Source organism: Salmo trutta, chromosome 17, assembly GCF_901001165.1.
Source record: "Salmo trutta chromosome 17, fSalTru1.1, whole genome shotgun sequence".
Taxonomy (NCBI): Eukaryota; Metazoa; Chordata; class Actinopteri; order Salmoniformes; family Salmonidae; genus Salmo; species Salmo trutta.
In genome coordinates, this window is record NC_042973.1 from 31,815,908 (window position 1) to 31,832,537 (window position 16,630).

General features: G+C 44.4%; 1 protein-coding gene across 1 annotated transcript in view; it reads left to right on the forward strand.

Moving 5' to 3' along the window:
- The window catches only part of sema3ab (sema domain, immunoglobulin domain (Ig), short basic domain, secreted, (semaphorin) 3Ab), a 31,761-nt gene extending 15,596 nt beyond the window's left edge, over positions 1-16,165 (forward strand). Inside the window, exons 3-18 of the mRNA XM_029696507.1 lie at positions 286-446; positions 1,591-1,653; positions 5,051-5,170; positions 6,073-6,163; positions 7,360-7,479; positions 8,060-8,202; positions 8,905-9,019; positions 9,212-9,281; positions 9,412-9,556; positions 9,734-9,953; positions 10,043-10,134; positions 10,289-10,330; positions 12,645-12,802; positions 13,732-13,799; positions 13,897-14,042; positions 14,306-16,165. Coding sequence (XP_029552367.1) covers positions 286-446; positions 1,591-1,653; positions 5,051-5,170; positions 6,073-6,163; positions 7,360-7,479; positions 8,060-8,202; positions 8,905-9,019; positions 9,212-9,281; positions 9,412-9,556; positions 9,734-9,953; positions 10,043-10,134; positions 10,289-10,330; positions 12,645-12,802; positions 13,732-13,799; positions 13,897-14,042; positions 14,306-14,860 — 2,309 coding nt within the window. The 3' untranslated portion in view covers positions 14,861-16,165. The remainder of the gene's footprint in view (positions 1-285; positions 447-1,590; positions 1,654-5,050; positions 5,171-6,072; positions 6,164-7,359; positions 7,480-8,059; positions 8,203-8,904; positions 9,020-9,211; positions 9,282-9,411; positions 9,557-9,733; positions 9,954-10,042; positions 10,135-10,288; positions 10,331-12,644; positions 12,803-13,731; positions 13,800-13,896; positions 14,043-14,305) is intronic.
- Positions 16,166-16,630: the final 465 nt, after the last annotated feature.

A 16,630-nucleotide genomic window follows, 5' to 3' on the forward strand; every position in this document is an offset into this window, starting at 1 on the left:
TATATTGAGGAGACAGGTCAACATGTGTTCTATAAGATACTGTTCTATTAGATGCTGTATGCTAAGACTTCACTAATTCCCTTTTTCAAACTATCTTTATTTCTCTCTATTCTAATATTACCTGAGTATATCAGGTACCATAGGAAGTAATATGGTTACTAATTGTAAATGCACTCTCTCTCTCTCGCTCTCTCTCTCGCTCTCTCTCTCGCGCTCTCTCTCGCTCACTCTCTCTCTTGCTCACTCACTCTCTCGCTCACTCTCTCTCTCTGTTTTCCTCTCCAGAGATGTTGGAGTCTAATAACTTGGTGACGTTTGAGGGCCAGGTGAATAGCTCTGCCTACCACACGTTCCTATTGGACGAGGAGAAGGGTCGTCTGGTGGTGGGAGCCAAGGACCACATCTTCTCCTTCAACCTAGTCAACATCAGCAGAGACATGGCACAGGTAACAGTTACAACACACTTATAGCGCATTATAATCAATACACATGCACATATACACCATAGTCTGCTTGTAGTCTGTCTGATGTAGGATCTTCATTCGAGCCAGTTTGCTACCGAAGAAAAATAATCCTGCAACAAAAGGAAATGTGAATTATTATGTGGATTATAATTAATTAACAATTTTGTAGGGGTTGATACGTTTTTCGTAAGGGAAAATCATGTCTAAAATTCCAAAGTGGAAATTCCAAACTTCAGAAACCTTTTAAACCTCAAATACACTACAAGTTTAACATTTCCTGCATTTCAGGAAAATTATCCTGCAACAGGGTGATCAAATTAAGATCTTACATCTGTAGCTACCTCACCCCTGTCAGTCTTAGCCAGTTTCAGCCAGGGACTCTGTTTCTATCATAGAGATAGATAGAGGACTCATCTTTGTATCTGTGCCATTATAACGTCTGTGACAGCATAGGCAGTGCTATTGAGGCAATCTCCATTTTTAAGTATTACATTTTCTTCTTCACAATTGGCTGATCCCTCCTGATGACCCAGTTGAACATAACTCTAACAGGGTCACCAGGAGGGATAGGCGAATAAAGTTGGAAGTCCCACCAAGGTGACTACATTAAAATGGTGGAAGCCCTCAATGGCGCTGCCCATGCTAATACAGCCTTTTGGCACCTCGAGGCCTCTATCATTCTCCATGGTTTCTACAGAGAAATGGCTGATGATTAATTCAGACCTGAGCTGTCGCGCAGCATCTCACACTGGCATGTTAGCCACTCCACGCACACCTGGATGAATAATGTGTAATCGAAAACAAAGTGGACAACAAATCGCATTGTGACTCCACTACCCCCACCACACACATATACACATGTGAACATACGCAGGCTCGCAAGCAGACACATATACATCAATGAAATCTCATAAAATATGAGCTTCCTCCTACAAAAGTACATTTTGTAGTAACATTGCTGGCAGAACCACCTCAGCTAATTTAAGGCCTGTTAGCTGACCAGCTGCTTGGTCGAGGGTTTAGGGTTAGGGACTGGTTGAAGTTAGGATTGCTAGTGGCTGATTAAGGTTATTATATCTATGTGTATTGTGTAGTGAAGTATCCTTATCTCTCCGTGTCTGTGTAGATCCCGTGGCCTGCCTCCACCTCCAGAAGAGACGAGTGTAAATGGGCAGGAAAGGACCTAAAGGTGAGTAGCTACCTCATCTTACACTATCTCTCCCTCCCAAAGTACTACTTTTTACACTACAGTGGGTTTATGTAATCTGTGTGTTGACACATGGACAGGAAGCTCGGAATCTGATCATAATCCCCTTGCCAAGATAGAGACATTACATGAACTTAATCAACTAGAGTCCAACCCATAGACTGTAAAAAATCCATTGATGAAGACACCCCATTGTTTCCTATGAGAATGCTCAGTGGCGCATTTGAAGATCAGGAAGTGTCATATCAACATGTCACCATCTTGATACATGTTATTGGAAATATTGCATGCGCAGTTTGAGCTACTCTAGGAAGTGACGTTGCATGCTAGCTCAGTGTATCTTAAGTTGAAGGCTGACCGGGGTACTGCAGACTACCAACAGCAACAACGTTTTTCTTTGCCTGTGTGTGATTTTAAAGTAATCAGTTCAAGGACATACATCTGGTGAAATAGAAACAATTGTTGGTAACATGATTGTATTGAATGTTTTTTTATATATATAGCCACCAATATTGACCACAAAGATCATCATTTTCCCATTTACTATAATGGGGTATCCTGTTTTCTGGAAACAATGCCTGCAGTACTGCAGTCGGCCTTCAACTTGAAATTCTCAATGTGAGGGGACAGTCGTTCTCCCCTGGTCTAACAATAGAACAGTTGACCTAACCACTGGGATACGGGGCTAACAGTGGACAGCCAATGGGCTTACAGTCACTGCTTTCAACACAGGAGCAGTGTCCTACTGTAACATCAGCTATGGCTGTGTAGAGACATGGGTATTTGTTAAATAGAGCATGGTTTCAGTCTACACAGTCATATGGCATTAGAAATTCCCACTGCTATATGAAGATCATTTAGGTGTGTGTTTTCCTCAGTCTAAGAAGAGTGATGTCGATACCAGCAGCACCTATATGCTACATATGTCCTTCTTGCATGACTAGCTCAGTCGTGTATATGTGTCCTGTATATATGTCTGAATGCAAGCAGTACATTGTGTAAAGACTCAGGGAGACAGTTCCATCTCTCTCCTTCTGACTTCCCTCTCAGACACAGGCTGGGGCCATGTGTTGCCTGCAATATAAAATCAGAGCTCCACTGCGTCTGCCTCACTGAGTTCACAGGCGCAAGGTCAAGCTATGCTGAGTTTCTATAGGGTTGATTTGAAGGGCCATCAGGTCTTTTGTGTGTGTGTTTTCTGTAAACATTCTGGAAGGGATGAGCGGGGAGCCCTGAAGGATGGTCTTTGTGTGTGAAGGGCAGAGAAGACAGGGAGAAGAGGAAGAAAAAGAGGGCAGAGGGGAGAAGGAGAGAGAGAGAGAGAGAGAGAGAGAGAGAGAGGTAGCAGGACTACAGATGCCCTTTGATGAACTTGAACAAAAACACTTGTGAACATGCCGCGGGGAAGACCGTGAAAGAGAGATGAGAGAGAGAAAATAATAGAAGCAGACATTTCTAATTTGCTCTACATCTGTGAAGAACGGATGGTGATACACAGAGCCAGGGAAAAATTTATTAACTCTGCACATCTGCACAATCAGCTAAACCACCCTGAAATGTCAGACAGCTCTTTGGACTACCACAAAGGCATACCCAATCAACAGAGCTGCTTCCTGTTGATAAAGTCAGATCAATTTAGTCATGCATTATTTGTGGTTCTGTTTTCTCTTTTTTCCCATCAGTGTGATGACATTAATTTTCATATGAGGTCAGGCCTGTTGCCTGCTCAGGCATGTGCTGACAGATCACGGGAAACAGGCTTTACGGCATGGAGACAGACACACTACACTCACTACACTAAACAGTAAACTCAGATGAGGTTACAGTTTGTAATGCTCATAACATTTTATTGTTGTGGGAAGGTTGCTGGTGCGTTGCAGGCTAGTTGCAGGGATGTTTCTGCATTAAAAAGTCTCACTGTTGATGTCCATCATAAAATCCCAGCTGTTTCAGTACTCATCACATGTCCCTGAGCCTTTCTGATCAGGAGTCAGGATAGGAGAGAGGTCATTCAGTGTATATGGGGAGGGGGAGATGGAGAGAGAAATATAGGAGCAAGATATAGAGATCATTAAATAAAGAGAGAAAAACTGAGAATTACAGATTACTGGCCTCAATCTGAACAGCGAGTTGTTGAGTTATTACACAGCACAACAGTCTGGATTATCTCTGAAACAGCAGAAACAGCACTCACTCAGCTGGCCTGGGCATGATGTCATTGGTACAGTATAACCAATCAGGGCTGTTCCTTTCCCCAACATTGTTATTCACATGTAGTTGAAGTAGTTCCCTGCATATTCTTGGAATATTATTTATAGATTATTCAGACAGGACAAGCCTTTCATTCTGATTTCAGATGTCCTTTATTCCCTCAACCTAAATATTTGTTTTCCAGCATAGCTCTACTGTATGTGATGTTGTGTTAAGTCCAGAGAGGGTTAACACTTTTCTCTGTCCAGTGGATCAGCTCTGGATAGGAGGGCTTACATCTGATGGACAAACTGGGTTTTGACCCAAATGGGCAGGACTGGGTCTTGACCCAAATCACCAGGACATGATTTTGCCACAACAGCTTCAGAAAGCTTTATTCTCTGTGTATGTTAGTTGTTTTCATAGTCTGTTTATCTCCTGCTTACCCATGATATGCAGTGGTGCAGCGGTCTAACACGGAACCCAAACTGGCTGTGTGCGTGCGTCATCGTGCGCTATCGTGCATAAATATATTTTGTCCCCCTACACCAAACGCGATCACGACATGCAGGTTAAAATATCAAAACAAACTCTGAACCAATGACATTAATTTGGGGACAGGTCGAAAAGCATTAAACATGTATGGCAATTTAGCTAGTTAGCTTGCACTTGCTAGCTAATTTGTCCTATTTAGCTAGCTTGCTGTTGCTAGCTAATTTGTCCTGGGATATAAACATTAAGTTGTTATTTAACCTGAAATGCACAAGGTCCTCTACTCCGACAATTAATCCACACATAAAACGGCCATCCGAATCGCTTCTATAAACCAATGAGGAGATGGGAGAGGCAGGACTTTCAGCGCGATCTGCGTCAGAAACAGAAAGGAGTTCTATTTTAGCCCTTGGCATCGCAGACGCTCTTTGGCCAGCGCGAGCAGTGTGGGTGCAATAATTGGTCAGCATGTTAAGCACTGCATCTCAGTGCAAGAGGCGTCACTAAAGTCCCTTGTTTGAACCCAGGCTGAATCACATCCGGCCGTGATTGGGAGTCCCATAGGGCGGCGCACAATTGGCACAGCGTCTGGCCGGTGTAGGCCATCATTGTAAATAAGAATTTGTTCTTAACTGATTTGCCTAGTAAATGAAGGTTCAAAAATATATACAAAATCTCTCTCTTTTTCTATCTCCAGAGTGAATGCTCTAATTTCATCAAGGTGTTACAGCCATTTAACCAGACCCATCTGTATGTATGTGGAACCGGCGCCTTCCACCCTGTCTGTGCCTACCTGGAGGTGGGGAAGAAACTAGAGGTATACCAACCTGCATTGTAACTATTCACACATGTATTCTTCTTTCTGCCCACCCATCAGTCTGCTAACTCTAGTAATCTAGCTCTAGTGTTCTACTATTTACTGACCAATATGACAACATAAGCCATGGAAGAGGGAATGTCATGGTTTTTGCTGTCTGATTCAAGCCTTATATGAGCTGCAGCCAGATTACATTATTAACAAAAACTCTACACTATAATGTGTGATTATGGTTTTGTCTTTCGATTTAAAACCATAAACCGTGGAGGTATTCTCTGATTCGTAATGATTCACTGATGGCCTGAAGAAAAATGGTTTTATTCGTTCAGTAAATGAGGTGGAAAATTCCATCGTCCAAAACATCGTCAATTCATTACTTTACAAATGAAACGCTGTGCGTTTGCGTGTGTTCTATGTCTCCTCATCATAATGTCAGTGAGTCAGGCTTATAATTGTGTTTCCTATTCATTAGACTGCAGAGAATTAGAGAGGGAGAATGCCTCTGAGGACAGTCTTCCCAGCTCTTAACTGCCCGGCTGGGCCCACTTGTAAAAGTGACTCTATAACAGGGGTGTCCAACCCTGTTTCTGGAGAGCTAACTTCCTGTATGTTTTCGGTCCAACCCCAGTTGTAACTAACCTGGTTCAGCTTATCAACCAGCTAATTATTAGAACCAGGTGTGCAAGATTAGGGTTGGAGGGAAAACCTACAGGATGGTAGCTCTCCAGGAACAGAGTTGGAAAGCCTGGCTCTATGAGAATGTAAAATATCAAAATCTGCAAAAATAGAGATACAATGTTTTTTTCAAAGACGCCAACATCATGCATTGATGTCAATCGGATTTTGCGGTAAAATCTGAGTTCTAAATGCTCTTTATTTTGACCTATTTCTTATGTAAACAGGACAGTGTGTTCAGGCTGGAGCCCCAGATAGAGAACGGTCGAGGGAAGAGCCCTTATGACCCCAAGCTGCTCACAGCATCCATGCTCATTGGTGAGTGACAAAAAACAAATTCACACACTCAACTTTCTTTATCAAGGTACTAATTTACCCCAGAACTTTTCACACACGTAAAGAGGATGTTAAACCTCTTCTCTCATCGCCACTCATTCATTATGCATATTTACAGTTAAGAGGAAGTGAATAAATGACAGGGCTGGGTATATGCAGTATAGCAGGGCTGCCCAACCCTCTTCCTGGAGATCTACCGTCATGTGGGTTTTCAGTCCAACTCTAATTTAACACACCTGATTCTACTAATTAGCTGCTCAACCAGACCTTAACTAGCTAAAACAGATACGCTAAGTTAGGGTTGGACTGAAAACCTACAGGACAGTAGATCTCCAGGAAGAGGGTTGGGCAGCCCTGCAGTATAGTGTTCATCATTAGTAGTGCTCTACAGTGGACACACTCTAATTTTCAAGCCTGTAAGAGTGGTAGATGTGTATGTGCAAACGTGTGTGTGTGTCAGCTTCATTTCTTCACCATGTTCATCACCAGAACCAGTCACACTATATGACATCACATCACCCCAACCAAAAGATGGTCATTTTCCAGCCCAGGACCCCTTTGTCGCTCTCTCCTCTTTCTCCTCTCAGCTGTCTCCCTCCTTTTCTCTCTCTCCTTTCTCCTCTCACCCCTGTCTCCCTCCTCCTCTCTCTCTCCTCATTCTACTCACCCATGTCTCCCTCCTTCTCTCTCTCTCTCCTCTTTCTCCTCTCACCTGTCTCCCTCCTTTTCTCTCTCTCCTTTCTCCTCTCACCCCTGTCTCCCTCCTCTCTCTCTCCTCATTCTACTCACCCCTGTCTCCCTCCTTCTCTCTCTCTCTCTCCTCTTTCTCCTCTCACCCCTCTCTCTCCTTCTCTCACTCGCTACTCTTTCTCGTGTCTCCCCTCCTCTCTCTCTCTCCCCTCCCTCCTTTCATGCAGCCAGCTACCTGGCCCTGAGTCTCTTCCTGTTCTGGTTCGTTATCTGGTAGATTAAGGTGTTCCTTGTGACAACACATTCTACCTTTATTGTTAAGCCTGCAGGCACCATAATGTACCTGCTAGACTAATACAGACACTTGACACCTGTACATGAAAGGTTATGAGACACATTCACACACACACACACACACACACACACACACACACACACACACACACACACACACACACCTGATACTGTCCTCCTCCTCTGTCCTTCAGATGGCGAACTGTATTCTGGGACATCAGCTGACTTCATGGGGAGAGACTTTGCCATTTTCCGTACGCTGGGACAGCATCACCCAATCAGAACAGAGCAACACGACTCTCGCTGGCTGAACGGTGAGATGGAGATAAAGAACATTCTCAGTTCTGATGTTCTTAGTTCATTGAACTATGCTTGCATGATGAGTAACCTTGCTTGATTCTTGAAGACTTGTGTTAGCTCCCCAAGTGGATGCCTAGGCTTTAGCTCAGCTAGCTAACAGTCTGTTGGCATGCAGACGAGCCGGATTAAAACCTTCTTAATTTGAGACAGAAAGTGTCTCAAAGACAGAAACTAAAAAGACAAATGGACAGAAGCTGAGACAGAAAGTTGTTCTCAGAGTAAGATAACAGAGAAGACAGTGGAGAGCGAGTGTTAACTGTTAAATCCTCTGTGTTATTGACATGACTGCAGAGAGGGAATGTTGTGTTAAATTCTCTGTGTTATTGACATGACTGCAGAGAGGGAGTGTTAAGTGTTAAATCCTCTGTGTTATTGACATGACTGCAGAGACCGAGTGTTAAGTGTTAAATCCTCTGTGTTATTGACATGACTGCAGAGAGGGAGTGGTAGCAGTATGTTAAAGTTTTTACTGGGGAAGAAGTCATGGATTTCCTATTTCATTATTTGTTAATTTTTTGTTTTTGTTTTGTGTAGACCCCAGGTTTGTGAGTGTCCATATGATCCCAGAGAGTGACAACCAAGAGGATGACAAGATCTACCTGTTCTTCAGAGAGAATGCTATGGATGGGGAGCATGCAGGGAAGGCTACTCAAGCACGCATCGGACAGCTCTGCAAGGTACACACACAAACACACTTAGACACCTCAGACTAAAACAGCTTCCTCTACCTCTAACAGAGTAAATGATTGACAGCGTGTTTTCCATAACGGATGCTTTCATAACCAGGTATCTCTCTCCTCTCAGGTTATATTTAGCTGTGAGGTGAGTTGTGTTTGCTGTGGCTCTCCTCTTACTGAGGGAAACCTGAGAGGGAGAGGTGGTTAATACATGACACTGGAGCCAGCGAGACTACAGCGAGACGACATAACAATGGTGGTACTGTTCGGATAATGGCTAGTATTGGCACAGACTAGTGTCTCCTCAGCCACCGAGTAGCGTGTACAACCTCCCAGGCTGATCTCTCAGTATGTGAGAAATCTGCTCTTCTCTAGTCAACACAATCCATTCATTATACAGCGTGTCAGCCTTAATAGAGCGTAATAAATCACTGTGGATCTTGGTGTGGATGTGTTTATTTTCTCACACTGGGAGCCTGTATTGTGTCGACGTGTGCAGAAAAACAAACACGCAAACGCAGACTCAAGACACTTTTGTTTTGATGAAGTAATATAAGAATCTGTAAGACTGCATTAAGCCGTTGTTGTCTGTTCGGGTGTCAATCATAGTTCTAAAATGCAGTACTGTAGTGTTGTTTTGTAGGCGGGATGTAGTAAATGTTTGATAGGTTCATTCTGGACTGGTGTGTTTCCCTCTATCAGAATGACTTTGGAGGCCACAGGAGTCTCGTGAATAAGTGGACCACGTTCCTGAAGGCCAGACTGGTCTGTTCTGTACCTGGACTCAATGGCATAGACACTCACTTTGACGAACTACGTGAGTGTTTAACTACCACTGTGCATGTGTTGTATTCTATGTCATGCGTGTGTGCCTGTGTGGGCATGAAGAGGGGCTGTAGTGTGTGTGGATATGTTTTGGGGAAACAAAATCATCTACTGTATATTTCTAATGCTACTGTATTGCGATTTGTTCTCGAGGCTAACACTTCAAGGATGTTTTTGTTCTCAGAGGATGTGTTTCTGATGAGCTCTAAGGATCCCAAGAACCCCATTATCTATGCAGTGTTCACTACATCCAGGTACGTTCACCTGTCAGTCACCTGTTTAAACTCCCATTGGAGGTGTATGGATCATGTTGAAGATTTTTGCTGGAGATGTGTGTGTCTAACCTCTCTCTCCCTCATCCCTCTCCCTCTCTGTCTACCTCAGTAACATCTTCAAGGGTTCAGCAGTGTGTCTGTACAGCATGGCAGACATCAGAAGGGTGTTTCTAGGTCCCTATGCCCACAGAGACGGCCCTAACTACCAGTGGGTTCCCTTCCAGGGACGGGTACCATACCCACGGCCCGGAACGGTAAGGGCATGACGGGGTCTTTGGGTGGGGGAGGGGCACACTTTACTTGAAGGGGCTATACATTAAGCATTTACAGCACTTTTAGAAGTGTCACCATATACAGTATTGTAAACTAGTGGATGAAATGGGACATGAAAGTAAGGATTCACATTGTAATAGGTGTATTTGAATCCACAGTGCCCCAGCAAGACGTTCGGTGGATTTGATTCGACAAAGGACTTGCCCGATGATGTCATAACATTTGCGAGAGGTCACCCGGCAATGTTTAACCCCGTCTACCCCATCAACAACCGACCAATCATAGTCAAGACGGACACAAACTACCAGTTCACACAGATAGTGGTGGACAGAGTGGAGGCTGAGGACGGACAGTACGACGTCATGTTCATAGGCACAGGTACACACACACACATACACACAATTGCACGCACTTACACACAATCACACACTGAGTAATGTAATGTGTGTATGTTGTGTGTGTTGTAGATATGGGGACAGTGCTGAAGGTGGTGTCCATCCCCAGAGGGTCCTGGCATGACCTGGAGGAGATTCTACTGGAGGAGATGACTGTGTTCAGGGTAGCTTACACCCACATATATAGTATACAGCTAAAAGGACATGTACACTACATCAGTACATACTTATTACTCATACAGCTAAGGTACGATGATAACCCAAACGTATCACAATTGTCTTATGTGTTTGTACAATTGTTCATGTATTTTCTCCCAGGAACAAGCTGCTATTACAGTGATGAAACTCTCTACGAAGCAGGTAACTAACGCTGATACTATCCCTCATGACATGAGCAGGACAGACAAGTAATGGATGTCATACAATAAACATTTATATGGTTAAACAAACGAGGCTGTCCTACGTTACAGAACCACGGCCTTAGTGAAGCTACAAATCAAATGTTATTGCTTCGAAAACGACAGGTGTAGAGATCCAGCCTCTAAATACATTTACATTTACATTTAAGTCATTTAGCAGACGCTGTTATCCAGAGCGACTTACAAATTGGTGCATTCACCTTATGATATCTAGTGGAACAACCACTTTACAATAGTGCATCTAAATCTTTTAAGGGGGGGGGGGTTAGAAGTATTACTTTATCCTATCCCAGGTATTCCTTAAAGAGGTGGGGTTTCAGGTGTCTCCGGAAGGTGGTTATTGACTCCACTGTCCTGGCGTCGTGAGGGAGCTTGTTCCACCATTGGGGTGCCAGAGCAGCGAACAGTTTGGACTGGGCTGAGCGGGAACCATGCTTCCTCAGAGGTAGGGGGGCCAGCAGGCCAGAGGTGGATGAACGCAGTGCCCTTGTTTGGGTGTAGGGCCTGATCAGAGCCTGAAGGTATGGAGGTGCTGTTCCCCTCACAGCTCCGTAGGCAAGCACCATGGTCTTGTAGCGGATGCGAGCTTCAACTGGAAGCCAGTGGAGAGAGCGGAGGAGCGGGGTGACATGAGAGAACTTGGGAAGGTTGAACACCAGACGGGCTGCGGCGTTCTGGATGAGTTGTAGGGGTTTAATGGTACAGACAGGGAGCCCAGCCAACAGCGAGTTGCAGTAATCCAGACGGGAGATGACAAGTGCCTGGATTAGGACCTGCGTCGCTTCCTGTGTGAGGCAGGGTCGTACTCTGCGAATGTTGTAGAGCATGAACCTACAGGATCGGGTCACCGCCTTGATGTTAGTGGAGAACGACAGGGTGTTGTCCAGGATCACGCCAAGGTTCTTAGCACTCTGGGAGGAGGACACAAGGGAGTTGTCAACCGTGATGGCGAGATCATGGAACGGGCAGTCCTTCCCCGGGAGGAAGAGCAGCTCCGTCTTGCCGAGGTTCAGCTTGAAGTGGTGATCCGTCATCCACACTGATATGTCTGCCAGACATGCAGAGATGCGATTCGCCGCCTGGTTATCAGAAGGGGGAAAGGAGAAGATTAATTGTGTGTCGTCTGCATAGCAATGATAGGAGAGACCATGTGAGGATATGACAGAGCCAAGTACCTTGGTGTATAGCGAGAATAGGAGAGGGCCTAGAACAGAGCCCTGGGGGACACCAGTGGTGAGAGCGCGTGGTGCGGAGACAGATTCTCGCCACGCCACCTGGTAGGAGCGACCTGTCAGGTAGGACGCAATCCAAGCGTGGGCCGCGCCGGAGATGCCCAACTCGGAGAGGGTGGAGAGGAGGATCTGATGGTTCACAGTATCAAAGGCAGCAGATAGGTCTAGAAGGATGAGAGCAGAGGAGAGAGAGTTAGCTTTAGCAGTGCGGAGAGCCTCCGTGACACAGAGAAGAGCAGTCTCAGTTGAATGCCCGGTCTTGAAACCTGACTGATTAGGATCAAGAAGGTCATTCTGAGAGAGATAGCAGGAGAGCTGGCCAAGGACGGCACGTTCAAGAGTTTTGGAGAGAAAAGAAAGAAGGGATACTGGTCTGTAGTTGTTGACATGGGAGGGATCGAGTGTAGGTTTTTTCAGAAGGGGTGCAACTCTCGCTCTCTTGAAGACGGAAGGGACGTAGCCAGCGTAAATAGGGATACATCATCTTTCTGACATTCAGAGTGAGCTATATTCATATGTAATGAAGTAGTTTCTCACTAGTAGTCAGCTTTCATCAACGCCAACTAGTGTTCAACACGCCAACTCACACACTGAGCTGCAGAAGAGAGGGACACTACCATAGAAGAAGAATTTAACTGAGTGAAAGCTATGCTATCCATAGAATTGCATTGTATTCCTAATACAGACTTGATGTGTCCTGTCAATGTCATGGGTGACACACCTAGCCTGAGGGCTTTATAGGGAGAAAAGAGACACTCATTATAAGATGTTAACACGATGCTGACTAAGACAGAAATCCATTGCTAGGATGTCAATCAACTGGTCTCTAATACGTGGGAAGGAAGAGAACTGTATTCGTGTGCTATAGAAGGTGCCAAACACCAATAATAATATGATGTGGCCTTTCTGTTACTGTAAAAACACTACGGGGCTCTGAGAAAATGTCTAAACCAGTATGCGTAATATATAAATAATGCATCAATTTGATCAGGTATTTTGAATATTTCCACTCTGTTTCCACAGCAACAGTTGTACCTCGGCTCAGAGCTGGGTGTATCCCAGATGCCTTTGCATCGCTGTGAGGTGTATGGGAAGGCCTGTGCTGAGTGCTGTCTGGCTAGAGACCCTTACTGTGCCTGGGACGGGACCGAGTGCTCACGATACTTTCCCATGGCCAAGAGGTATGCTCACACGCACACACTCATCGCATAGTTAACTTTCAAGCACTGTTATTCTTATTCAAAGACTGCACATTGTGGGTACACTACGAAGTATGGAAAATCAGATCGGAGGGATTGTTCATATCCACAGATTAAGGATATACAGTATGTCAGCTAGCTGTGTTTCTGTAGAGGTGGGTCTGATGATGAATAGAGCAGGCCTTGTGTTGGAGCCAGAAAGCCCTGAAGGTAGCCAGGTCACATTTCTCACTGAGACACAGAAGAATAACCTGAACTGTGTTTACTGGCAATGAGAACCAGTGTCAGTCGTACCTGCAGGCAGAATGTCTGGGTGAACGCAGGGTGAAATAAAGTGTTAACAGTTCTAGGTGTGTGTGTGTGTGTGTTCTGCACTGTAGCCTTCCACCCACTCATAAAGTCTCCACAGGGTTATTGATTTGAGATTTAGCCTGAAGGTCTCATATTTCTACATCTTTTAGACTTGAATACTCTCATACTCTCTGAGAAAACGGCCCTGTAGGGAAGAGATTATATGTGAGAGAAGACACTAGTTCTTTCTCAATTAATAAATATCTGTTTTGTTTTTCACTCTCGATATTCCGTTGTTTATTCCGTCATTATTTACAATACGTGTGTGTGTGTGTGTGTGTGTGTGTGTGTGTGTTTGGAATCCAACCCCTCTGTATCCGTGACTGAGTGTGACTGTGTGATTCAGGCTGTGTAGCAGTTAGAGTGAGTGATTGATTAATTAGGTCTGAATTCCTCAGTCTCAGCTACCCTGTAATTATACCTAAGCCTGTGGTCTAGTGGTATGAAGTTCACTGGTGTTAGTTTATCAGCCTGGCTCACAACCACCAGCACAGCACATCCAGAACCACACGCATGCACGTGCACATTCACAAACTCACTGTTGACATGTGTTTTTGCAGGAGGACAAGGAGACAGGACATCAGGAACGGAGACCCTTTAACCCAGTGTTCAGATCTGCAGCATCAAGGTATGTATTTACAGATCATGCAGTATTCCTCTATTCACATTATAATGGTGCTGAGTTCATGTAGTGTTCACACTATTATGTGTGTGTGTGTCTGTAGATAACCTGAATGGGCAGCCCACGGTGCTGGATAAGACAGTGCATGGAGTGGAGAACAGCAGTACGTTCCTAGAGTGTAGCGCCAAGTCCCAGAGAGCACTCACCTACTGGCAGTACCAACAAGCCAACGACGACAGAAGACAAGACGTATGAAACCTGCTTTCACGAAATCTTAGACATACTGTAGAACTCCAGATAGCATTTCAATCATGATGTCCATAAATGAATGAAATACTGATTGCAGCACATCATACTGATTTCTGTATTACTGTAGATACTAGATCCTGTACTGTGACTATGTAAAAAAAATACTCAAAATAATGGATATCAAATGTAGTACTGTTTATCTTAGTTTGTAAAGTAAAATCAAGTCAAGTGAAGTAATCATTGTATTATTCCTTTCTGTGCAGATCAAAACAGAGGATCGTTTTGTATGTACGGAGCAGGGCTTGCTGATCCGCACGTTGGACAAGAAGGATTCTGGGACATATGTGTGCCAGGCAGTAGAACACGGCTTCATGCAGACGCTCCTAAAGGTCACCCTGGAGGTCATCGACACTGAACGCCTCGACGATCTCATTCATCGTGATGACGATGACGCCGCACACACCGCTTCCACACACACCACCGCCCGGGACACGTCCACAGCCCGGGAATCGCCCAATCAGAAGCTTTGGTACCGTGACTTCTTGTCGTTAGTGAACCACCCGACCCTGAATAGCGTGGATGAGTTCTGTGAGCAGGTGTGGAAGAGGGAGAGGAAGCAGAGGAGGCAGAAAGCAAACCTATCCCAACAGGTCCAGCTACACCAGCTACACCAGCAGCAGCAGCAGCAGGGCCTCGTGCACGCTCACACCCACGTGCACGCCCACGGCTTGGCGGCCAAATGGAAACACCTGCAGGAGAGGCAGAAGGGCCGCAACCGCCGGACCCACGAACTGGAGAGAGCCCCCCGCAGCGTCTGACCTCTCACCCACTGAATCCCATGACCCTCCAACCCCCAACCCACGTACCCTTTCCTCGTTCACGAACACCCTCCGAACCTCCTCCCCTGCCTCCTCTGCCCCATACAGAGATAAAGACTCGTTCCACACTGACTTTGTACAGAGAATCTCAACTGGAAACAAAGGCAATATCCCGCCCTGGTCGATGTGTAGGCTGCGTGGGCACCCATGTTTACAGTGACACGGCACAGAGACACAGGATGATACAGTACTATTATATTCTATTATCTCAGCTGGCCTCTGTGGCCCCAGCACCATGGAGGGACAGTGTCAGCCAACATGAGGACTGGACGTCATGTAGTTACATGCTCTCTCTACTATTGAATAACCTATTGAAAACATGGCTCTGTCTCCGCAGTAGTACTTTGTATGGCTCATTGTTGTTGTCCACCCAGATTTAGTGGGTATCTTCTATTAATTAACAACCACTATCTTGGAACAAGGGATGATAGTGTTTGATGACATACATGATTGAGCAGGGATGTACCTTATGTGTGTATCACAAGGACAATTATAATATACAGGTCATGTAAAGCACAACGGTTTGATGTTGAGAAGATTCTATGAGATATGAAGAGTTCTGAGGAGAGAGGAGGATGCCCGAGCACTGCAAGAAAATAAATCCCTGGCTACTGAAAATTCAGTAGCCATGGATTTATAACTAATGATGTTAATCTAACTTAAATCAGACATGTAAATATGCTTTGATACATTCTTGTACGAAAGGGAATGGTTTGCGGGTTTCATGTTACATGATGCTGTTTCACCAGAAACAATTGAATTTAGCAGTAGGTTAAAAAAGTATACAACAAGATTATGAAAGTGATTGTGTTAAATGTATAGATAATCTCTCCCTTCCAAGACACAAATGTTTTCATTTTTTGTTTTGATGTTTATCTTTAAGATTTGTTCAGAGCCCTGTATAAAATGTTACATAGTTGAAGTTGACTTTATTTGAAATATTTTCTTCATTTTATGTTTCAGTCAAACCACTGCATCCCAGCTTAACTATTCAATCTGTGTCGCTGAAGCGTTAAAGTTTGCGTGCTAGAAATGTAAAGGTAATTCCTGATTGAGATGACATATGCAGCGTTTACCATGAATGCAGTCTCCGCCAACGCGGGAACATTGCCTTTGAATTTCAATCATGCTGTAACACTAAACGTCCTCGATTCGGATAGAATAGAACCCTAAAACTTTGCCGTCTCTGCATCGACTCTGTCACATGTTGTTTAAATGAATAAATGACTCAATTTGCATACAAAACTTGTTTTCCAACGCACACATATTTATAGATATATGTACATTGAGAAAGAAATATTTGATATAAGTTGATCTATTTCAGAAAACATTTTGTAACATGTATTTTTTATTGTTTTATATCATTATAACCCTGTTGTTACTTTATGATAACACCTACATGTACAGAGCATTCGGAAAGTATTCAGACCCCTTGACTTTTTCCACATTTTGTCACGTTACATCCTTATTCTAAAATAATCTACACACAATACCCCATAATGACAAAGCAAAAACTGAAATATAACAAGTATTGGTATCACGCAGTACTTTGTTGAAGTACCTTTGGCAGCGATTACAGCTTTGAGTCTTCTTGTGTATGCCGCTACAAGCTTGGCACACCTGTATTTGGGGAGTTTCTCCCATTCTTCTCTGCAAATCCTCTCAAGCTCTGTCAGGTTGGATGGGGAGCGTCGCTGCACAGCTATTTTC